This window comes from Schistocerca gregaria, chromosome 3 (assembly GCF_023897955.1).
Source record: "Schistocerca gregaria isolate iqSchGreg1 chromosome 3, iqSchGreg1.2, whole genome shotgun sequence".
NCBI classification, from domain to species: domain Eukaryota; kingdom Metazoa; phylum Arthropoda; class Insecta; order Orthoptera; family Acrididae; genus Schistocerca; species Schistocerca gregaria.
The window spans coordinates 806,876,062-806,902,510 of record NC_064922.1 but is presented as its reverse complement, the minus strand read 5'-3'; the positions used below and the strand labels follow the sequence as shown (position 1 = coordinate 806,902,510).

Here is a 26,449-nt window from a genome sequence, read left to right as displayed (position 1 = left end):
TGTATTTAAAGTTGATTGTAAGTTGCTATGTGCTTCCATTATCAAATAGTGGATGAGGATACTCTGGGTAATTTGCATCCCATTTTAAGCAAAATCTAGTTTTTCATACATCATCATATCTCCTGATTCATGTGTTGTTCAATGATATAACTTTGTAGGTGCATTCATTGCTATATGTGGACAATGTTTGCAAAATGTGTTGGCAATACAATTAGTAGAAAAGGAGAAATAAATTGAAAAATCAAGCATGCTGTGCAGTTTTACTGCATGAACAGCAAAAATGTAGTAAGGGTTCAACTTTTATCTTGCATAATTTTGTGGGTGGTGTTAGCACTAAAAAGTTTTGTAAATGTGTGAAATTATGAGTAAAGTTTGTTGTAAGTCAATAGGTGCTCTCATCCTCAAATACTGGATGAGTGTAGTCTGGGTATTTGCACATGGTGAGCATGCTGCCTCAACACATACACACAGGTTATAACTCTGATGTGTCATATTGTGTTGAATTTTCCACTTGAGATTATACCATTTAATGAGTAGATTATGTCAACAAGTTAAATTTTTAAACTAGATTTCTATTTATCTGAAACACTGAAAATCAGTTTTTGTATCCATTAAAGCTGCATCTGGGTGTGGGTTCCATGGCTCGGCATAAGTCACTTGGTAATATAGGTGAAATATTGATCATTAAAATTATGTACTACTTAATATTATTCTCATTTTTATCTGTAATATGCTTCAGTGGCCATATACATTTTAGTTATGCAGATTATACATACAATCATTTAATCACTCAGTGCAACCAATATCAGTCTTTTACTGGAAAACTATAGCATCTCCTACAATTAGGAGTATAAATACAAAAAATAGACATAAAACACATCACCTTAGTAAGAAACTTAACAATATATAAAAATGATAGTGAATGGCGTGCTTAGTTAAAATGGTAGCTTGGATCTTAAATTAAGAATGATAAAAATTGGTCATAATGTAACAGCACTATTTGATAAACTATACACTCTATCCATTCAACACATGATAGAAATATATTATTTCCAATGACAGTAAATTCACCTGACATCTTTTAAGATGTATGCATAGAAATCGGTGTCAGCGACCACGCGGCAGCTGTAGGAACAGTGATTACCAAAGAACAAAGGGTGACTAAAACAAACAGAAAGATATACATGTGTTCAGTAAAATATATGAAGAAACATAGTACCATATCTTGAAGAAGAAGTCAAAACCTTTAGCTGTGGGCATGTGCAAGTAGAAGATCTGCTGCTTAAGTTTATAAAAATAGCAACCAACTATTGGATAGATATGTATTATTGCAGGGCCCCAACCACAATGTGCCAAACTTCACCCGTGCAACATGTGCAGGCCAAAGCCTGGCATGTCACTCAGCTTTTATTGGTTTTTCTCAGAAGTACCTGGAACAGTGTGACTTTTCATTTAGCATTGCAGTGTAGCATTTTGCAGTTAGCACAACTCTTTCAGTTTGGCAGAATCATGGTGCCAGCATTTGTTCATTGTGTGAAGGACGATCACAGGTCCAAATGGATGTTTGCAAAAAGAGGCAGTCTAGTGACCTGTCATCACTGTTATTTAAAATGAATGGGGGTCACAGAAGAGATGGATGAGAATTCTCAGTTCACAAAAGCGATGAGTGGCACTTATTTGCTATGAATTGACTTTTTAGTACCATGCTGAAAGAATTTAAACTTTTGGATGACAATGAAAGAGCAAAAAATTACAATGATCAACAGACAGAATTCGTTGTTCTGTACCTCAAGTAGAACTCTGAGCTAAATTTGCAGGCATGGAGCACTTGAAGAAATTGGTGGTATGAATTGTAAATTTTCTGTACTCATATCCATTGTTCGTGGAAACGAACAAAGAGTACGGAGACTTAGTATATTACTACAAAGTACGTTGGTAAGTCAAGCAATATACTTGAAACAATTTTTCAATTTTAATCTCACTATTCTTGGATTTATGAAGGAAAAAGGAGTGCAGCAATGAAGATTAGAACATGTGGAGTGAACTGCAGACTTCCACATTTTAAATTGACTTGACTGCACACTGCCCACAATAAGACATTGCGAGGTGATGATTTTCTTATTTGAAGATGATGTATTTAAAAAGAAACTCTTGTTACATAAGGCACACATTCTGATAAACACAATCCAGTTCCCTAAGCTCACTGTCATTATAGAAAAGTGCAAAACTTTGAAGAATTCATTGTGACCTTGCAAGAGTTACAATGATAGTTTTATAAAGATTTTGAGGATAGTGTGAAGCTTACATCTGTTTTTGAGCTATTTTCAAGACCATTTACTGTTTCACTTGAAAGCACCCCAGTGCATGTGCAAATGTAAATGATTGACCTGCAAGGTAATTCCAGTTTTAATTACAAATAATTTTAAGTTGCAACTGTTGAGGATATCTACATTGCTTTTCCTAGGTTGATTTTTCATCTCCATAATGAGGTTGCAAAACTGCAACAATATTTTGATCATCATATTTGTGTGAAAGACATTTTTTCGATTATGAAACTAAATAAGTAATGATTACATGGCAGCTTGAGTGCAAATCTCTGTGAAATTGTCTGTGTCTGTATGCCAACAGTTTGTACCAGATAAAAATTATGTTATGTTTTCAGCAAACCAAAAATAATTAATACTGAAAACTTGTTTTGTTTGTGATCTGTGTTGTTGAAAAATGTAAATATAAAACCAAGTTGCATGCAGTACAACTGTACTGCCATTTAAAGTGGCGCGTTCACTGTTTTCCCCTCTTAGACAGCGCAGCATGTTGGTGGTGAAAAAGTGAATCTGGAGTGAATGCTTTGGCACTCAGACCTGCACGCCAAGATCTTGGTCATCCCTGATTTAGTGATTGGATAGACATAATATACAATCACTGTAAAGAAACTTCTAAAGAAACAGCAACTATTGCACAAAAAGTGTAAAACAAAAAATAGAGCTACTGATAGAGAGATGCTGAACAAAACATGTTTAGCAGTTAGAAGGACATTGCATGAAAGCTTACAATGACTACACTGACAGAATGGTACTGAAAGGCTTCTCATACAACCTAAAGAAATTCCGGTCATGGGTAAAGACTGTGAGTGGCATCACATTTTGTGTCCAGACACTCATGAGTAACACAGTAGCAGAAATGAGGAGGATGGCAAAGCAGAAGAAAAGTGCTAACTCCATTTCCCAAGATTTCTTTACAAAGGAAGATACAGGAGTTCATTCTTAATTTAATTCTTGCACAACTGCTAATATGAGTGATATACATATTAGCATTGGCAGTGTTCAGAAACAGCTGAAATTACTAAAATCAAACAAGTTTTCAGGGCCTGGTGTAATCCCTATTAGATTCTATACAGGTTCCAAGGCCCTGTATAATCCCTGTTAGATTCTATGCAGAATTTGTGACTGAGTTAGCAGCTCTTTTACCATTATATACCATAGCTCTCACAGACAAAAAATTCTGCACAGTAACTGGAAAAGGCACAGTCACACCTGTCTACCAGAGGACTAGAGAGGTGATCTACAGAACTGTCTTCCAATCTGACTGATATCCAGCCATTACTGAAGATTAGAACATATTCCAAGTCAGATGCAATGAGATGTCTTGAACACAAAGCCCTCCTGCCTTCTAGTCAGCATGGATTCCAAGTACATCATTCATTTTTTGAATCACTTTTTCACTTGATATGCTGAAAGCCATGGAGCAAGGCAGTCATGTGGGTGCAGTATTTCTTGGCTTCAAAACTGTGTTTAAATCAGTACCAATGCAATGAATATGAATGAAAATACAATCATATATTTCGGGTTCAAATTAATGATGATGTAAATAAAATAGAAAGAAACTTCCACATGGGAAAAATATATTAAAAACAAAGATTCCAAGACTTACCAAGCGGGAAAGCGCTGGCAGACAGGCACATGAACAAAACACACAAACACACACAAAGAATTACGAGCTTTCGCAACTGCCAGTTGCTTCGTCAGGAAAGAGGGAAGGAGAGGGAAAAATGAAAGGATGTGGGTTTTAAGGGAGAGGGTAAGGAGTCATTCCAATCCCGGGAGCGGAAAGACTTCCCTTAGGGGAAAAAAAGGACAGGTGTACACTCGCACACACACACACACACACACACACACATATCCATCCGCACATACACAGACACAAGCAGACATATTTAAAGGCAAAGAGTAAGGGCAGAGATGTCAGTCGAGCAACTGGCAGTTGCGAAAGCTCGTAATTCTTTGTGTGTGTTTGTGTGTTTTGTTCATGTGCCTGTCTGCCAGCGCTTTCCCGCTTGGTAAGTCTTGGAATCTTTGTTTTTAATATATTTTTCCAATCATATATTTCGTTTCAAATGAAATTTTAGATTGGATTGAGGATTTCTTGGTAGGAAAAATGCAGCATGTTAGCACTGACAAATGTAGAAGTAACTTCAGGCATGCCCAAAGAAAATCCGTTGAGACCCTTGCTGTTCATGATGTATGAGATATTAGTGACCCAGCAGACAATGTTAATAGTACCATCAAACTTTTTACAGATAATGCAGTCATTTATAATAAATGCTGTCTGAGAAGAAGCTGTACAAATGTGCAGGGAGATTTTGGTAATATTTCATAGTGATGCATAGACTAGTGGCCTGCTTTAAATATTCAGAGATGAACAATTGTGCATATCACAAAATGAAAAATTGCAATTCCATATAACCACAATATCAGTGTGTTACAATTGGAATCAGTCAACTCATACAAGTACCTAAGTGTGACAGTATGTGAAAATATGAAATGAAATAACAGTGTTGCGTCAATAATAAATAAAGCAGGTAGTATACTTGAGTCTAGCACTTTGAAAATGGAGTCACTCTGCAAAGGAGGACTGATTACAAAACACTTGTCTGATCCATTTTTAAACATTGATTATGTGGGTGGAAGCCATACCAAATAGTTTGTAACAGGAGGTATTAAACATATACAAAGGGGGTAACACAAATGTTGACAGGAGTATTTGAGGCACATAAAAGGGTCACAGAACTGTCGAAAAACTTGAAATATCATACACTTAAAGATAGATGCAACTGCCCCATAAAAGCCTACTTACAAAGTTTCCAAGAACAAGTATTGAGGAATCTAAGAATGTACTCTGTATGCTGTGTATTGCTCCCACAGGTGTCCTGAAGACAAAAATAGACTAATTACAGCAAGCAGAGAGGCATTTAAGCAATCAGCCGTCTAAGCAGCAGGTATGAGTGGCACATGACACACAACGCACACTGTTCACATTTGCGTTGTTGCTTGGAACCGTTGGGCCTTCATGGCCTGTTCGTGTGGAGTTCAGTTCAGATATTTTCAGTGAAATAGAGATACAAAGATAAATGTGAATAAGAAAAAAAAACAGTTATTTGGTAATGAGCAACCAGAGATCAAGAGCCCCTTATAAAAAACTACCCCAAAGATGTTCCTGAATAGGAAATGGAAATTTTCCAGCAGGGTTTCAGTTTACCTTGTATATGTGAAACCAGAAATAAAATACAAACTTTTCGAAAATGTACTCTAAAGAAAACAGAAGCCATCCATCCAAATGAAATGGATAAGAAATATGATAATAAAAGTCTTTAGCGTGTAGTAATTCCTTGAAAATGTCTTGATCGCTAAGTACTGAATTTATGATGCGTTCTGAGTAAGCATCATCAGATAAAATACGCTTAGGAAAGACTATACAAGTGAGCAATACAAGAAGAATATAGACTCTCATGCACTATTGCCATTCGGGAAAAAAAGTTCTGTCAGAATGTAAATAATTTAGGAGTAGAGGAGACAACTAATTTGACAGTACAAGTGTTGAATAACATCTCATTTTTCAAGCCACATCAGTTCGAATAGAGTTCTCAACTTTTGATGGCTCTCTCTGCCACTGGTGTCAGGAGTAAAATCCAGTGACTGTCAGTGGTTTTTACTCCTGACAATGATGGTGGAGGTAGCCATCAAAAGCTTGAGTATTTTATTTGAAGTGACACAGCTTGAAAACAGAGCACATTTTATTGGTCATGTTGTCAAAAAAGACTCCAAGGACAGTATCAATATTAAGTCATTGTCAGGTGCACAAGAAAAATGAAAATTTTGTTAGCTAGCAGATGAATCCTTTGGTGAGTTAGGGTAGACACGCATTCATACCTGTGCTCACCTGCCCCTCCCCCCCCCCCACTCCCCCACCCTCGCACGTGCGCACACACTCACACACACACACACACACACACACACACACACACACACACACACACACACACACACACCAGTTACATTGTGTGCCAGGTGTGTGTGTGTGTGTGTGTGTGTGTGTGTGTGTGTGTGTGTGTGTGTGTGTGTGTGTGTGTGTGTGTGTGTGGAGGGGGAGAGGGGTGTAGCGGTTACATGTGATGTGTGCACATGCTACTGCATACTCAAGCTCCTCAAAATATTTGTCCGAAAGCTAACAAAGTTTTCAATCTTTTCTGTGTGTCTGTTGATGACTCAATTCTTCTTACTATTTGGGAGTGGTCTCCTTTCCTCCTAAGTTATTTATGAAATGGATAGTAGTTACAGAATAGTGTTTCAGTTAGGAATATCTACATTTCAGGTGCAATGAATGACAACCAGACATAAAATGTTATTTTTAATTTTAATTATGTATTTGCAAATTAGAATATTAACATATCATCATGTTACCTGTCTGTCATATTTCATCATTCTTAAAAGGTGAATTCCATGGACAATAGAGGCTTGGTGAAATTTCCTTGTTACACCAAGAAATTTCTCTAGCTCCTTCTTGCTGAGGTGATCCAGCATCCTTGCATCCACCATGTTTGTTGCAAAATTCTCTGAATACTGGTAAATAATACATAAAATGTGACATGATATTTCACTTCACAAATATGTACTAATAATTTATAGGAATAATAATGAAATGAGAAATAAAAATATTTGTTTGCTTACTGCATTAGAGAGATTAATATTAAAACTAAAGTTGAAAATTCATGGAAAATCAAGTTATAGTGGATAATAACTATGTCATAAGTAAATATACGAAGGAAAGTGTAATGTGAGTGCCTAAAAATATATATTTTAAAGTATTTCAAGGACGGGCACTACTTGTAAGAAATAATTTTTTCCTAAAACATAAAGGAAAGGCAAGATGCAGTTGTTATAGATAAATGCAAGTGAACTTTCAATATCTACTATTGACCCCCCCCCCCCCCCCCCCAATTTCTTTTATATACACTCAAAGGTACAATAAAACTGAATAACAGACAAGAGGGAAAGGGCAAACAGGTTCTGTATTGAGAGGAAAAGGAAAAATTCATCATGTTTTGAGTATGCCAATTCTAATGTAATATAATGACTGAATGATAGTGTAAAAAAGATGCATGAAAATGAATTAATGTAAAAACTAAGAAACAGGAAATTAGAAAAAGTGAAAGGTAAGTAAATGTGATAATCTAATAATGGAAGTAGTAATTCTGATGGAAATGTTTCTGTTGGCTGTAGTTATTTATTGACAGAGAATTTACTACTAGATGGTACAACAGTAACACTGTTCTCAACAGAATTTGAAATTGAATCTTGGCTATGTGGAAATAACAGGACAGATGAGAGCATAAAGTCTCAATTAAATGAGAGAAAATACTTGTAAAATTCCATAGATAAAAGAGGGAAACAAACAAAATGATAGCTGTACCTTTCCTGTCGCCATAGTCAGTAGTTAATTCAAGGGAGGGAAGTCATGTGAACCATCTATCTGTAAATCATGTGAACTTTGTTCTGAATATTGTCATATTTTTTGAGGTACAGATAGGGAACCAGCCCAGCATTTACCTCAACAAATATGGAAAACTTGTTCCCAAGCAAAAAATTCATTGCATACTGTTGACATTTTCATTGTTGCTCAGATATTTTTAGTGAAATAGAGATGCAAAGATAAATGTGGGTAAGAAATCAAACAAAGCTCAGTTATTTTGTAATGAGCAATCATAGATCAAGAGTCCGTTATATTGAAATACCCAGAAAATATCCCTGAAAAACAAACAAAAATTTTACAGTGGGGTCTGAGTTCACTTAAAACCCACACTCAGTCTGGGCAGTATACTAGACCAATGGTCTTTAATCTACTGTGAAAATTCAGTTTGGTATTGTCTCACTTCCATACATTTAATGCTAACATGTTGTGCATTACACTATATGAGTAGGTCAAAATGATAAATAAATTAATAACAACCAGAGTGCAAATCCTTCTGGAAAACTGGTATTATCTGGGAATTACATTTTATCTGGAAAAATCAGGGAAATTTCAAGGAATTTCATGAAATCACAGGGAATACTGCATTTTTAAACCTAGCATTCAACTTAAAATTTATTGAGTTTTGTAAACTACAAATTTTAAAGTACGTAATGTTTCAAAGTGTGTTGATTATATGGGTATTATACCAGTTAAATTATCTGTGTATAAAAACTACAGTTTAACTACTGCTTAAGGCTGGTACTTAGCACAACTGAAAGGAAAGAAAAGTCATTATTGTGATATGCTGCCTCCCACCCCTCCTGCTTATCATTAATTTATCAGCTTCTTCTTAGCACCATCTTCCTCCTCACACTTGGAATTCTCAGAGATTTTTTTCTGAGTTTGAGTAGCCACCCTGGCAACTTTTGAGAACATAAAAATTGAAATGTGTACAGTGGAAAAGAGAGGAAAAGAAACAGGGAAGTGAGGCAACAGAAAGAGAATAAAAGGGTTGGGGACACTGGGGATTGAAATGTGAACTTGAAATAACAATACCTGAGAAAGACAGAATAAGAGGTGGATTATAAAATAATGGATGGTGTGAGAAAATCATTGAAAGAAGGGCCCTAACAAGAGAAGACCTCACTGTATTCTGAGAACCTATTACTAATGCCATCATAACCATAAAATGAGGTGCTATTGTGTGATATATCCAATGTGGAAGACATGTGAGGAAGTAGAGGAAGGGGGGAAAAGAGACAGGTCAGTAAATAGTAGATACAGAAAACAAAAAAATTGAGTGGAGAAAATGAGCAGCTACTGAAAATGAAAACTGGGCGAAAGAAGTTAACACAAAGTAAGGACAGGTGGGTGGAGAGAACCAAGAGCACGTTGTAATGCCAGTTTACAGCTGCATAGTTCTGAGAAAACGTTGTCATTGGGGGAGAATAGAGATGGCTTGTGTGATGAAATGGGCATCTAGGTCAGGACTGTCATGTTGTAGGACACACTGCAACAAGATGTTGTATGTTGAAAGCATACATCCTCTGTTTGTGCCCATTCACTCTAACTAGTAACTTGATGGTAGTCGTACCAATGTCATACCAATGTGGGAGGTTGAAAACTGTGTGCATCAGGCGCTTGATATATGTCATTTCAGAGGTGGCTCTCCCATTGATGGTATACATTTTACCAGTAATGGGACTGGTATAGGTGGTGGTAGGAGGGTACATACATCAAGTTTGCAGTGGTGCTGGTCACAGGGGTATAAAATGGGTGCAGAAGAAGCATAGGGTCTGAGAAGATTTTCTTTTCTTTCCTTTCTTTCTTTCTAGGTGTGGCAGGGAAAATGTCAGACACAATCAACATCATTACAGGACACGATTTTAGGAAGTAATAGCGTTGTCAAAGTAGCTGATTAATACAGTTAAGAGTGACTGAATGACAAGAGTTGTACTCCTAAGTTCTTTTTTAGGAGAGATAAGCAGTACCAGGATTGGTTTGAAGGCCTTAGCAATCTACTTGTGGACTAGGCTGGTGGAGTAATTATGTCCAGTGAAGGCTGATTTGAGAATGGTGGTGTATTGCTGTAAAGTGTCAGCATGTGAACAGATATGTTTGCCTCAAATGCCAAGGCTGTATGGGAGGGAATGTTTGACATGGAAAGGATAGCAGCTGTCACAATATAAGTACTGTTGCTTGTTAGTAGTTATAATGTGAACATAAGTATACAACTGACCCTTAGTGAGGATGAAGTCAACATCAAAGAAAGTGGCATGAGATTCAGAATAGGACCATGTGAAATTTAATTGCAAAAATGTATTTAAAGATTGCAAAAATTTTAACAGGTTAGCCTCACTAAGAGTCCAAATGGCAAATATGTCATCAGAGTATCTAAACCAAACCTTGGGCTGGAATCCTGGGAAAGTCCTCTCCAAGCAACCCCATGAAAAGGTTGGCATAGGAAGGAGCCATCTTGTTTTCCACGACTGTGTCTCAGATCTGTTTGTTTTATCTACTCTTCAAAGGTAGAGTAATTGTTTGCAAGTATAAAGTTGATAAAGGCAAGCAGAAAGGACATCAAAGGTTCTGGTGCTGGTTGATGTAATGTTCTGCAACAGACAGACTATATCGATGGGGAATGTTGATATAGAATGAGGTGGTGTCAATAAAGATAAGGAAAATATATGATGGGAGTGAGATGGGCACAGATTTCAGACAAACTAGGAAATGGTTGGTGTTTTTGATACAGGAGGTGAGTCTTTTTACCATAGTTCACAGGTATTGACCAAGTAAGGCAGATATATGTTTAGTGCTGGTTTGAAACCAGCAGCTACGGAATGGCCAGGTTGATTGGGTTTGTGGATCTTAGGAAGAAGGTAAAATGGGAGAGTGCATGATCTGGGTGAAGTAAGAAGTTGTGTGGATTGAGATTGTAGTCCTTGCGAGGAGCCTGAGGTGTTAAGGAGGTACTTTAGGTCAGTTTGTATCAGAGTATATTAATGCAGATGCTGTATCTGAAAGTATCAAAAAGCTGGCGTAGTCTCTCACTTACATACTCCCATTGATCAAGTACCACAGTGGTAGATCCCTTGATTGCCAAGAGAATAATGATGGAGTCATCACCTTTTAGGAAAGGAAGATTTTTGCTTGCAGTGATGGCTCCATTACTGTTTATGACTTTGTGTGTAACTCTTTGTTTACGGTTCTCCAGGCACTGCAGGCTCTTCTCCCAATTGTCTTTCACTGATTTATTTGCAAATTTGATATCACTTTTTTCGTTCTTTCTTGCCACTTATCTTCCTCCTCAGTGATTCTTTCACATTTTTTGTCTTTCACTAAACGAAGCTGATCAATTGTAAATTGCAACATCTTGCATTATTTTCTCACCCAAATGCAGCAGTTCCCATTTTCTCAAATGATTTTCTCTTTCTGTTTGCCCTGTTTATAAGCTCTTTTTCTATGTACATGTCTTTTCCATTAAATTTACCAATGATAATTTACTATTGTAATTCTTTTTCTATTTCTCTTCCCCCCCCCCCCCCCCCCCCATAACCTCTTCTTAAACCTTGTCCTCACAATTTTGAATTTTGGCGTGAATGTTTCTATACTCTTCTGATCTTTATCCTTGCTTATCTTCCTTTTTTCTCACATCCTCCCTCCTGCCTTTTTCTTCTTTTTTGCCACTCCCATCATCTCTAATACGGCAAACTCTCCTCTCTTGCCTCGATGAATCCCATCACATATTATATCCAGTCCTTTCAAAAATGTTTTTGCACTGTCCAGACTAAGATTCCACATTCTGGTTCTTGAAATTTGCACATCCCTGGGAGCTACCCCTAAAGGTGTTACATTGAAAGTCCTTATTTCTGGATGTAATACCTCTCTACACCAGCCCCTTTTACAGTTTCAAATACAGTCATCTCTTGCATGTACCACCTAATCTGCAAGTTACATGCCTTATCTGCTAATTTCCAATCCAACAGACATATCTCCTTCTACAAAACCTGCAGTTATCTGCCCCTCATGATTCCTTGGATGGTATCATCCAAGCCAGCTTTATACTGCAACAACAAGTGAGACTACACTTCAAAAAGCTGTCCTACCTTAACTATCTCCTGTCTCTCTCCAACTCCCTAAACTGTCACTTCATTAATCACCATTCCTGTCCTACAAACCAGCCTTGGGTAACCTAACTTAACATTTCCGACTCTTTGCCGCTGCCTCCCACAGCAATGGTAACACAATAGTACAGTATTCTCAACCTCTAATCTAAGGCCCTCTATTCTTGAATTATCTGTATTATTCAAGAGTATCACTTTCAGCCATAAACCTGAATTTATTCATGCTGCATTGGTTAACGACATACTTTCCTTCAGACATAATGTCACCTGGAAATATCACTTGAAACCCAATCTCAAAGCTTTTTCAACAGCAAATCTGACATTGAACTCTGCCTTGATCGTTCTGACCATGATTACAACTTGATCCACCACCATTACCTGCAAATCACCCCTTACAAGCATTCCAAGAATGCCTAAAATCCAGCATTGCTCCAGAACCCTTTCTCAGGTCCCTACAATGTAATCAAAAACTGTCCTCTGCAAAACTGTAGGCTATTCATTCCATAAAAACTGGTAACTCCATTATTATCCTCCTGTCAGGCAAGAGATCTACCACTGTGGTGCTTCAGCAATGGGAGTACGTAAGAAAGGACCTACACCAACTGTTTGTCACAACTACGTATAACATTTGCCATCAAGATCCCATCCCTGTGGTACAAACTGACTTACGGTACCTCCTTAAAACCTTAGCCCCCCCCCCCTCCCCCCAAGGACTAACACTTGACCAACAGAACTTCTTACCCCACCCAGCTCATGCACTTCCATGTTTTACATTGTTCCTAAGCTCTACAAACCCAGTATCCCAGCCATCCCTTAGTTGCTGGCTTCAAAGCACCCACTGAATGAATATCTATTTTAGTTGATCAACACCTGTAACGTGTAGTACAAAGACTCCCCTCTACATTAAAAACACTAACCAGTTCCTAGTTAGTCTGAAATCTGTGCCTGTCTCACTCCCACCACATACACTGCTTGCAATTATTGATACCACCTCCCTCTGTACCAATATTCCTCATGTGCACAATCTGTCTGCTGTTGAAAATTACCTCAACCAGCACGCAACCAATGACATCCTTCCTGCTCACCTTTATCAACTTTATACTTATGAACAACTACTTTACCTTTGAGGAGCAGACATACAAACAAATTAGGGGCACCATGGAACCTAAGATGGCTCCTTCCCGTGGCAATCTTTTCCTGGGTCACATGGATGCCAGCCCAAGGTTTGGTTAAGATACATTAATGTCATGTTTTCCATATGGACTCATAGTGAGATTAGCCTGTTAAAATTTTAGCAGTCTCTAACTAAGTTCTCTAAATTAAATTTCATATGGTCCTATTCCAAAACCCAGTCACTTTCCTTGATATTGACCTCATCGTCACCAATTGTAAGCTACACACTTGCGTTCACATTAAATCAGCAGTAAGTACTTAAATATTGACAGCTGCCATCCTTTTCATGTCAAACATTCCCTCCACTGTAGCCTAGGCATTCAAGGTAAATGTGTCTGTTCAGATGCAGACACTTTACAACAGTACACCACCATTCTGAACTCAGCTGTCATTGCACATAATTATTCCATCAGCTCAATTCATAAGCAAATATCCGAGGCATTCACAACCAATCCTGGCACTGCTGATGTCTCTCTCTCTCTCTCTCTCTCTCTCTCTCTCTCTCTCTCTCTCTCTCTCACTCTCTGTCTCTCTTCAAAAAAACATCACCTCTTGTCACTCAATCACTCTTAACTGTATTAATCAGGAACTTCGACAAGGCTATGAGTTCATAAAATGAGGCCCATTTTGTCTGACATGTTACCCACCAGACCTAGAATAGTTTTTCATGCGCCTCCCCCCCCCCCCCCCCCCCCTCGCCTAAACCCAATTTACACAATATTCTGTTCAGATCCTATGCTTCTTCTGCACCAATTTTCCTATCTTATGTCTCGTATCCATGTGACCATCCCAGCTGCAAGACTTGCCGTGTATACTGCCCTACCACCACCTAGACCAGCCCTGTAACTGACAAAACACATACTATCAAAGGGAGAGCCACCTATGAAATGTTGTTATGTAAACAATGTTCGGCCTTTCACATTGGTATGATTACCACCAAGTTATCAGTTAGGATGAATAGGCTTAGACAAAGGAGGTATACCAGCAACACACAAGACCTTGTAGCAGAGCATGCTCTATGAAAGACAGTGTTGACCTTGGTGCCCATTTCATCACACATGTCAATTCGCTCCCCCTGACAGCATATCCTCAGAACTATGCAGGTGGAAACTGGGATTACAACAGTCCTTGATTCTCACCACCCACCTGGTCTTAATTTGCCTTAATTTCTTTGGTCTCAGCATTTATTTTCAATACCCATTCATTTTCTTCACTGCCTTTTAGTTTTCTAGATCTTCTACTTTATGACCTATCTATTTTCCCCTGCTCCTTCCCTCCCTCACATGTCTACCATGTAAAATGCACTTAGATTCCTGCTCTTATTAACTCTTGCACAATTTTTTGTCAGTAATCTCTACCTTAGTTTTAGGCCATCTTCCACCTTTAAGATCTCAGGTTTTCAAATCTTTTCCAGTGCAGTTCCCAACAATCAGTCTTTTATTCCCATCCCATATGGTCTCCCCTGGGCGGGGGCCTTGGGTGACTTTCTTGTAACTCTTTCCACTTTCTTAACCTTGCCAGTGCTTTTCCTTGATTCCTCTTCTTTCCCCTTCAGCCCTTCTGATGTAGGAAGGAGCTACTGGCTTTGAAAGCTTGCACATTTCCTTAAGTTTAACATGTATTTCCTCCTGTGGCTGCTTGGTAAGTAGATTTTTATCCATCCAATTATATTATCTTTTCATGTACAGTATTTTTTGAAATTGATTATTTTCATTGATATATTGTTATTGTTTATTATATTCTGAGCACAAGATGTCATAACTCTAGGTGAAGCCTGTCTTTCCTCCTTGGTTCTGTCGAGTTTCCACAGGCTGGGGAAAAATTTGAAAGAATTGAACAGGTAAAATTAACTAGGTTTTCATTTTCTACACCTCAGGTAAGATCCAATCATTGTTATCACTGTAAATCATGGCCATATATTCTGAATTAACCTATATTTGTGATTCTGATGTCCCGTATTTTTCTTCTATAACCTAACAGAGCACATCTTTTTGTCATGATTTGATAAAACAAATATTGTTTGTATTACAATTACTGGTTAAAAGCAGTTGGATCTAAAAGAAAGTTTTGAGTTGCTGTTACTTGATTATGATCTTTCTGTGAAAATTTGACCACAGCTTTGCCTCATCACATTTAGGTACTATTTGACAGAAAATAGACATAAGAATCTACAAAAACCATGATGACTCTTTATTTAAATTTTTCATAATATTATTAATGCTCTAATTACAGACTGAAATTTACTCTAATTATATTTTCAGTGGATTTGATAGCTTACACACACACACACACCTTCTGTATCAAAATGCTCTCTCTGTCACACAGATTCTGCAATCGCATATCATTCTGCTGGTTGTGTTAAGTATGATCAATGGCGAACATTTGCGACAAGTTAAAATTCTGTGCTGGACTGGGACTAGTCACTAGTTCATTTACATATTTTTTTTCAAATTCCACAGAGGCACTTCCACATTACTGCAGGACTAGCATCTCTGGGAGAAAGGATGTATCAGAAAGTTTTACTTGCAGTGAGAGATCCCCAGAAGTGAGATTGACTTTTTGGAACCATATATACAGTTATATAGGTTAGGATCCAAGGTATCTCACATTGCAGCTGTTCACCCTGATGGGGCTTCATTTCTGTGTAAATGGTGACAAAATTTTGCATGATGATCAATAGCATTAAAAAGGTTGTAATGTCTGGAATGGTTGTGTGGTGTAATGGATATGGTAAGGATTTCACATGCAGGAGGTTGTGGGTTTTAATCTCATCATGATAATTTTTATTGAAATGACTTTGATCATCATTTTTATTCAATTAATTGATTTAAATGTAGTTTTTTATTTCCATTCCTTTGTCACATTATTTTAATGATATCAGTTTTTCATTTGCTCTCATTTTTCTTCCTATAATTCTTTTTCTACTTGAAATCTTTTTTCATGTGTTTTTACTTAATTTTATGTATTAATTTTGGTATAATTTCTTTTGTTTTTATTATTCTGTTTTTTTGTCGAGATTATTACATTCATTATATCTATTCCTCATATTGCTTGAATTTTGTTTACTATATAAACCCGTCCTTTGTTTAAATCTTCATCTATGTTATTTTGTCCATAGCACATTATGAATGTAGGCTATGTTTTAAATGTTTCTATGATGATTACCATGAAAAAATGCACACCTTGTAATGGAAAAGGCATTTTTCACACACCTTCACATTCAAAATAAATATATTATTTTGTCTTTTGTTTTTTAACTGTTGGACCAGAATGTTCAAATAATTGATTATTATAATAGATAAATGTAATTAAAGTTACATTCACAAAAATTTTGAGTGGAGGAAGAATGATACAAAGAGAAAATGAAATACATTAAAAAAGTTCACATGATGATTAAAATGATGTGATAAAGGAATAGAAATAAGAAATTACATTGAAATCAAATAACTGAATAAAAATAATGATCAAAGTAATTTTGATAAAGATTTTAAAATAAATAAAAAATTCATGTACTTGACAAGGTTTTGAACCCACAACCTCTTGTATGTGAAGTTCTGACCCTACCCATTACACAACACAACCAGTCCACAGAGTATAACTTTCTAACACTACTGAGAGTCATGCAAAATTCTCAAATTTATTTTTGTCAATTACTCACAAACAAGGGCCGACGGAAGTGAATGGCTGAAGGGTGTGATGCTTGGGATCTTAACCTATATCACCATACATTTGGTTTTAAAAAGTCAATCTCACCACTGGGCACCTCTCTTTGTTAGTCACAGTGTTGAGCTGTTACTAAGAAGATCTGGTTGCTCTCTATCAGAGAATACATCATAGAGAACATCTATCTCAACTTAAAATTATGGACTGTGCCAGAACTCAAACCTGAATGCAGTGTCCAGTGGAGAATATTCTCTACAAAGATGTAACAATATATCACATTGTTATCAATGGTATGTTATTGTACTCTGTATGAGGTGTTTTATTTAAAAATCATATACAAAGAAATTTGTAAAATTACAGTGAGACAGAATAGGCTTTCATTGCTTATCTTCAGAACATAAAATTTGCTTCCTGAAGTAAGTAACTGTGAATCAATCTATCTTCTTGATGTTTTACAGTTTTCTCAAATTAAAAATCTCCTCTTGATACAAAATAATTTCTTTTGTTTTAGTAATGACAAAATAATGATTCAGATAATTAGAAACAAATAATACTTTCAGTTTTGTCCCTCTCCTTTCTTTTATTTTCTTTTTCTCTCTTTCTTTCCACTTTTTAATTACCAGTACGCACACAAGAACACTTCAACATCACATCTGTATGAGTACATTTTTACTAACAATAAAATAAAACAATTTGAGTGAATCAGTTTAATACATTGCCCCATGAATCCTATTTACTTCCCATTACTCATCTCTTGTTTTCTCTGTTTTACTTTAATTCTCATCTTCTCTCATGTACATATTTTATGCTTACCTGAGCAAGACCAAGGTCTGGTAACCACTCACTAGACACCCATGTGTGTCCTAGCTGTGCTATGCATGGGTATCGCACAAGTGCAGGATGCCTATGCTCTTCAATGGCCAGGCGAAGCTTTTTTCGGTGCATAGGATGTGTTATTCCTAGCCCCAGTTCTAGTTCAACATCGCTAAGTTCAAGAAGCACCTGAAATTTGTGTTTTTTCATTAGATAATTTGGTTTTCATTAGAGTTAATTGAAAGTTTAATAAATTTTTGGATGTATTACAATACTAAACTCAAATGTATATGGCTAGTGAGAAGATACAATATCAGTATTATGATAATGATTAAAATTTGTTGTACTGTATTCATTCATGTATTAATTCAATGATTTCCATGTGGTGTTTCATAATAACACGATGAAGGAGAATGAGTCTTAAGGGATGTGGAAGGAGTCAAGTTATACACTAATAAGTACAAGCAGATACTCGAGGCTATTTCTGTGAAAGATTTGGACCTTTTGCAATATACATGTATCATTAACAAACAATACAGTTTTCTAAGGTGCTCTTTTGCTAACTTTATCTAATATTAATAGTGATGTCCCCACAGATTGTTTTTCAGTACTGGTAGCAGATGGTAGATCAACAGCACCAAATCTAGACTGTATGGAAGATGCTATATGGCTGTGAACTTCGTTTTCTGAAGCTCTGCTGTGGCACTATATGAAGTGTGCAGTCTGGTATAGCCATGCTGCTGGAAGATACTTCCCTTTTTCTTTCAGTTCCTTCTTATTCATCATATCAAAGTTTGAGATGTTGTCATGTAATACTGAACTGACTGTTGTTTCATGTTTTGCTTGTTCAGTTCAGTGGCCATGTCACATGACTCTTCTTTTGTCATGCAAGTCAGACATTCCTGCCCCATCACCTTCAATCTTACTGGACCAAATATGGGCAGTGCTCAGGATCAACACAGTCACCATAAACATAAATGGTTAGCATTCTGTGATGAATTTCCTTCTGCTGCCAAAAATTTTTGATCGACCTTTCATTATTTACTCTGTAATAACACAACTTTTCACTGCTAAGGCTTCCTATCAATTGTAACTGTAGAAGAGAATCTACAGAATAGTTCGTTGCCTCCTGCATATCACTGATACCACCTTTTGACGAGTTGCAGAAGTGGAGCCATTGCTTTTCTTTCAATATGGTTTGTGCATGTAGTGTTCCAAAACTTTCAAGTACTTGGAGAAAGGTAGACATGAATGTTAAGAAGATGCAATATGATTTTATTCTTCCAGAACTTCCTTGACTATCAATATGATATTATTGATACACAGCTAGTTATGATAATACTAGCTTATTTTGATTGACATAGTCAAGCAAGCAAACTAATATAACTTGATAGTATTTACTGGGGTGATAGTGTTCTCAAAAGTAGTTGTGAATATAGAAAGTCATATTCTAGCTTCTTGGTAGTTATGTCTTCTTTTTTCAAGATCATATATTGCTTTCTGTGTAGAGTAAACTTTTTGTTAGAAGCTATCTTCTCACAAATTTTGGAGAACTTGGAGGAAAGAGGCGTGTTGCTTATTTCTACTTTCAGACAAGCATGTATTAATACTGCATAGTTCAGTTTCTCAGAAAATATATCCTGACTCATTAACTTATTTCTTAGATAACTCAAAGAGGACAAGTCACCACTAGATTTTAGTACTTTGGTTAGAATATCATTATAGTCAGACGTGTTATTGCTCATCAGCAAACTAATGATTTTTTTGGCCTTTTTAACTGGGGAGTTGGCAAAATTGATTCCTGCTGGTGTGTTATGAATCCATCCACCCACTCTGGTGCTCTATATCTGGCCAATTGCAGGCCAGGACTGGTGTGATACTTCTCCAATTGTGTGGACAATGTTATCTGTATAGAAGCTATTATTATGCCTCCCAAATGCATAATAGTGCTACAATGAGCTCCCCTCCCCAGGCAGGAATTTGTGTACACCCTCTGTCTGCATACAGTGTATGATTAAATTGCATGGTCGAAAGTGACATCATTTTTCAGTGTTTGAGCATTGTGTAACTGAGGCTGAGTCTGGGAACCAGTGCAGTATTTACCTAAGTGGATGTGGAAAACCACCTAAAATCAATGGCACAGCTGGCCAGCATATTGGTTCCCATTGTTAACCCGTAAGGCAGATTCGATCTGGGGCCTCCCTGTGTTCTGCAAAACAGGGCTTTTAATGTGCCTGGCTATCCGATTAGGTCAAAGTATGCAATGCCTGTCTAAGGAAGCCTAAAGGACCTGCTTTGGCTTATCCATTTTTTGGTCCTTGTGTTTGCAGCTACTGTCAGGAAGAATTCATTGACTTTAGGGGCAAATAATTAAACCTAACATCTAATGTCTCACAAGAGTATCACCAAAGAGTTGATTATCATTTACCTTTTCATGTGGTTTTTTTTCACACTTAATAATGCTTCACTTTGCCTTTGCTTTTTTGCTTGTAATTTTGTAACTTTTGTCCTTGGTGCACTGTTTCTTTCTTTTCTTTCTTTTTTGTCATCACTGGTTTTGGTGCACCTTGAAATCCCCTTGATTAGAGCTAGGTTTCTTCATTAAATAATTTTCTCTGTTTCTGGCAGAAGATACTTTGATTACATCTGGTAGTCACCCTTTCCCTCAGCTTCCACCATATTTGCCTCTGACTGCTTAGATTTCTAGAGCTGTAGGTTAGTTTTAGAAAAGAATTAAATTTCTCAAATGCTGCAAATTTTGTATTCATTGTTCATCTGGTAAATTCTCTCTGTACAGTGTGACTGCATTTACAGTTCTTTGAAACTAATTAAGCCATACTGAGAGGGATGCTTTATTATTGTCTGAATAGAACTTGCATTATAGTCAGTATGTTTTGATTGAGGAAATTACTGACCCCTGAAATAAATGAAAACAGGAAGGGCTCCAGGTTTTGATGGAATAATTCATAGTTTCTGCTTAACTGGGTGAAATATGCAGTAAGGCAACTCTAAAGGTTTAACACTGATATAATGCAATTGACAAACATACCCCACCTCCTAAGATAGCAAAAATAGTTAATGACTTAAATCAGGTAAATCCACTAACATATCCTTCTGCCTGATCACCCTACTAAACAAACAAAACTGTACAGACCAGGTATGCCAGCACTTTGGATCTACAAAGAACCTTCCGGAAGCATCTAAAGGTAACTGCTGTGTTTATTTTTTGACACTGTCTCAAGGAAGAGCTTAATTGGCAACCTTTTTTTGTATCGTACCCTGCCAAAAAATAGATCGCATACTGAATGAGGTGCTTAGCAACAGAGAAGTTGTCATAAGTAATAGAAGGAGCAAACAAATAAGACTTAAACAATGGGCTCCCACAAGGATCCATTCTGACATCACTTCTTTATATCTGAATATCACCAACATACCTGAGATAGAAGCTGTAAAATTTGGGTACTATGTCTGGGAAATAGCTACCCAAAATAAGTGGATGGAAACAGAAGAGGAAGTATTGTTGAAGGATTTAAGAACTCCTGCAAGGTACTTTAGTGAATGAAGACTTTAACCTTGAACAACTAAAACAGAATCACATGTTTCTCCTTAAACAATGGATTGCCCCATCACAGATTACAGCACATTTTGAAAACAACACACTTCCTTACAGTTAAATTTCAATATTGCAGAATATAGAGCACCAGTGTGGCTCAGTATTGCTCATTTAAAGAAGGTCAACATAGAATTGAACCATTCAATGTGGCTGATACCTGGAACAGTAAGGTATCATGGCCTTGGCTCCTTATGCTCTGCTGCATTTACCTGGTCCAAATATGGTGGAATCATGCTCTTGTCAGAAAATACTCTGCTTGGAAAAAGTGCAACACCCTCATGGCTTGTTTTCAGTGATATCAGGGTATATTATGTGCATACTGGGGGACAGTAGTGTGATTGATCATGTGTCACCGTCACTAGTGATCAAATGGCTCTCAGGAGCCCTTTTCATGTGTCCTCTGTTTTGACTTTGCAAACAGTAACTGTGCTGAGTTTAGAGGTGAACAGTGTATCCAACATAGATTCTAGGGTACAACTGTCCCCCACCAGTGATTACAAACTCCTGTTGAAGTGTTAAACGGCTTCAGCCATTTGAATGGGATCGCATTGTTGGTCTGTGAGAAGCTGGATGCATGTAATGGTGGATTCTGTGCATGTCAGGTACAATGTGTTACTGCTTCCAACTGTTGTCTGTGGAACATTCTCACACCTGTCAACCATGTAATGGTTGTATGCATAGAATGGATGCATGGTATAATAAAACTGGTTACGGTGAGATGAATATACTAACAGATCTTGGATCATATGAAATGATCAACTCCTAAGTTGAAGATTCAAAACCCAGAAATTCACTACCGTACAGTTATATGAAAATGTATAAATGTCAACATATATAAACACTTAATGTAATTACAAAGATGATTATGGACGTCTTAAAAAGATAAGCAATGATAAACAATTACTTGTACTTTATTTTTGATATGTATGTTTCAGAGTTGGTTTTGCGCAAATAGAACAATATGTGATAGTATTTTCTTTGCTACATTTTGTTAGAGGTAAATCTTTGTCTTTGTGTAGTTAGTAGTATGAATTTGAAGATTGAGGACAGAGTACAAGTTATGCATGTTGTGTCAGAATCATGGATGATGTTGATTTGTATTGTAAAGTGAAATGACTGAAAATATATGTGTTCAACACCAGAAAGTCCACCAGTGTTCATGTTATTTAACAAAATGAAGCTGAGCATCCTCTAGAACAGTATAAAAAGTTATATTTCAGAATGGGCTATGAGCCTACAACTTTCAACAAAGAAGAAGAATAAAAGAGCACCATTACGAAAACTGTTTGCTCAGCTTCTACCATTGCTACCTCTCACTGCAGTGTGTCACTAACGTAGCATGCAAAGTGCTGTGAAAATGTGACCAGCTGCCCAAATTACTAACTTACTTAAAAATTAATAAGTCAAGATTGGGCTACAAGAGGGTGGTTATGGTTAGAACACCCAGATCAACACATTGGCCGGCCACGGTGGTCTTGCAGTTCTAGGCGCGCCATCCAGAGACCGCGCAACTGCTACGGTCGCAGGCTTGAATCCTGCCTCGGGCATGGATGTGTGTGATGTCCTTAGGTTAGTTAGGTTTAAGTAATTCTAAGTTCTAGGGCACTGATGACTACAGCTGTTAAGTCCCATAGTGCTCAGAGCCATTTTCAACACATTTTGCAAGCAGTGGTGACTGTCAGAACATCACCCAGGGATGAAATCCAGGCACATGTTGCATCTGCTGTGTCATCACGTATCATTGGTCATGTGTATCTCTGACCAGGCTACAATTGGCACCACAACACTGCCAAGGATGGCTACTCTGGTATTGCAAAAAGAGTCGAGTGGAGAATAAAATGAAACTCTGTTATCTTCAGCGATGAGGGTACGTTCTGTCTGTATGTGAGCAATGGATGTACATGGGTGTGGTGTAGAACACATGAGTTGCCTATTCCAGAGTACATTCCCCCACAACACACAGGCCGCATCCCATTCTTCATTGTGTGGGGGCCATCTGTTGCAACTCTTGGTCACATTTGGTGTTACTTGAAGGGTAAAGCAGCCAGTGCCTGATACACACGATATAGACTGTTATGTGTATGATATTGTCATTTCTTTGACAGGAAGATGATGCGAATTTTCAGCAGACCAAAGCACATCTACATAAGGCTGCTGTGACGCAACATTCTCTTTGTGGTGTACAACAACTGCCCTGGCCAGCAAGATCATCAGATCTCTTGCCAATGGAACACATCTAGGACATGGTAAAGCAAAAACTTACTTGTTGTTTTGGGAGTGTCAGAATCATTTCTGAATTGCAAGGAGAGTTGCAAGATGCTTTGGACAATGCAGGATGTCATTTGGCATCTTTATGATCATTTGTATGTGAGAATGCATGCCCGTTTTGCTGCCATACGGAGCTTCACTACATATCGATGAGATTGTTTGGGTCTAAATTTGTTATCATATACTCGTACAGTGGTGAATTACTTATCATGTCACTTGTCAATAAACTGACTTTGCCCTTGAGTGTTTTGTATTTAAATATGAAGTAATCCTTTACTCCTAGTTCACCAGATATATAAAGATGTGGATGATATGAGCTTTATGAAAAGGGGCCCTGTTGTCTACGAACACCACAGCACCACCAGGGGGCAAACATTGTACCACGTACAGATATAATTAGTCAAAATGGTCACATAATCCATTGTAATAATGTGACCATGCAAAGTAACCAAGGGGCCCATGGAATACCACAGTATGGGTGTCTAAATCATCAACAAACAGCCACCATGTTTCATTCACTCTTTGAAAAAAGACTCATTTAACCAAATAACTTCCTTCTGTTGCTTCATAGTCTATGTTTTATGACTTTAGCACCATGTTTTTCTGTTACAGGCATGTCCATCACTGATGAGTGGTTTTGGAATTCCAGTTTTCCCTACAATTTCCAGATTATGGAGCTCCCTTCATGTTGTCTTGGTGTTGACAGGGTTTGTGCATGTGACATTCAGTTCTGTAGTGATTTTTGCAGCCATCATCCACATTTTTTTCCATCTCAGTTCTGTTCAGTGACTGTTGTCACATCATTCAATGCACACTTTTTTCCAGATTTTAACTTAGTGGATGACATTTTTTCACTTTCCAGTATGCAGTATAAATCTTCAATACTGTGCATCTGGAAATACAAAACACTTCAGCTACCAGGGTCATAGAAGCTCCCACCATATAAGCTTCTAAACTTTGTCCACATTCAAATTCACTTAACTCCAACTTCAACTACAGAGAACACTGTTATGACCATGCCTGACACTTGTAACATATTGAGGACATTGCACAGGTGCCACTAATGTCAGATACAATAGCACAACCTGTAGGTTTGGCTAGTATCTGCTTTCAGATTCACACAATCATTTCTCATGGTGTTTCCATATTTTTGTTGAATCTCTGTTATCATGCATCTTCATTATTCAGGTGTTAATAGTCAGTATGTTGATTACAGTAGTATATATAGGTTTGCTGAAAACAATGTTTATGAAGAATAACTAATAATTGAAAATATTGCTGTTGCATTTAATAGTAGATTTGGACAACCTGGAAATATCAACATATCCGTTAGAAATCTATTACTCCAGACTTTACAGCAACATGTTTTAATTTTCCTGAAAGAAATTAATGTGACAGCTACTTAATATTAAAGCCCAGGAAAGTCCAATACTAATTTTGCTTTTTGTATCATTATACCTGTCTGATTCCCAGATTTATTACTATACTTTTGTTGCCCTAAATTTTCTGGACTGAATACCACCCTTCATTTTCCAACTAAGCCATTAATTAAGTACTTCATAATTTATCATCATTTCAAACTTGCCAACTGTACTCATAATTAGGTAAGTCACAACACAAGCATACAAACTTTTTTTTCTTCGTTAAGTAACCATTTGTTAGGTAAACCATGTCACTGATGGAACATATAGCTTATTTACTAGTGTTCATTTCAACATATCCATTTCATAAACAGATATATATCTCCTGAGATCATGAAATATTTATATGTAAGGTTATAGTACCTTTCCCTTCCCAAGAATCCTATCTGCGACCAGCATCTATAAGACTAACCTTTCTGTGTTGGTTCTGTAATCATGTAGCTAAGTTAGTGTTTAGAAAGTAGTTCTTTAACAGTTTGATGCATGTTTGTGCTTGTTTGGATCAGCTTATATATTGAAGGATATGAAAGTCTGTCAGATGTAGTATTTGGGAACAATTAATATTTTTCCTCTCACTGCCAACATGTCTGTGTGAAATAACTGCACGAACTTCATTGTTTCTTGTGAGCAAAGACTGTGTTTACCAGATTGCTCTTTGTAAATGTTTCTGTTCCATGCCACACTAAATGTTTATGGTGACTTTCATACAGTGCTCAGCTTTCTTTCCCTACAAATTGTGAATTATGAGGTGAGTTTAATGATAAATGTAAACTGTCATCATCCAACAGATCAATTTAAAGTTAATAAATATGTGATCAAGTGAAACTGAAGAAACAGTGGCATTGTGTACATTGTGTATAACATCATTCAGTATCCCAGAAGTTTTCAGTGTGGAGAGTACAAACTTATGCACAACCAAGATAAATATGAAGATGAGTCTTAAACTAGTTTATTACTCCAGAATGAGATTTTCACTCTGCAGTGGAGTGTGTGCTGATATGAATCTTCCTGGCAGATTAAAACTGTGTGCCGGACCAAGACTCGAACTAGGGACCTTTGCCTTTCCCGGGGTAAGTGCTCTACCAACTGAGCTACCCAAGCATGACTCATGCCCCGTCCTCACAGCTTTACTTCTGCTAGTACCTTGTCTCCTACCATCCAAACTCTACAGAAGCTCACCTGCGAATCTTGCACAACTAGCACTCCTGAAAGAAAGGATATTGCGGAGACATGGCTTAGCCACAGCCTGGGGGATGTTTCCAGATTCTGCAGCGGAGTGAGTGCTGATATGAAACTTGGAAGGTAGGATGTTGGTTGTTTTGGGGAAGGAGACCAGACAGCGTGGTCATCGGTCTCATCGGATTAGGGAAGAATGGGGAAGGACGTCGGCCGTGCCCTTTCAGAGGAACCATCCCGGCATTTGCCTGGAGTGATTTAGGGAAATCACGGAAAACCCAAATCAGGATGGCCGGACGCGGGATTGAACCATCGTCCTCCCGAATGGAACGTGGGAGACGAGGTACTGGCAGAAGTAAAGCTGTGAGGACGGGGCGTGAGTCGTGCTTTGGTAGCTCAGTTGGTAGAGCACT

General features: G+C 37.4%; 1 protein-coding gene across 5 annotated transcripts in view; it reads right to left on the bottom strand.

Annotated features, from left to right (window-relative positions):
* The window catches only part of LOC126354370 (kazrin), a 903,527-nt gene that overhangs the window by 68,079 nt on the left and 808,999 nt on the right, over positions 1-26,449 (bottom strand). For all 5 annotated transcript variants that reach the window (XM_050003952.1, XM_050003953.1, XM_050003955.1 and 2 more), the window contains 2 exons: positions 17,559-17,747; positions 6,738-6,896 (listed from right to left, as the gene is read on the bottom strand). In XM_050003952.1, coding sequence (XP_049859909.1) covers positions 6,738-6,896; positions 17,559-17,747 — 348 coding nt within the window. The remainder of the gene's footprint in view (positions 1-6,737; positions 6,897-17,558; positions 17,748-26,449) is intronic.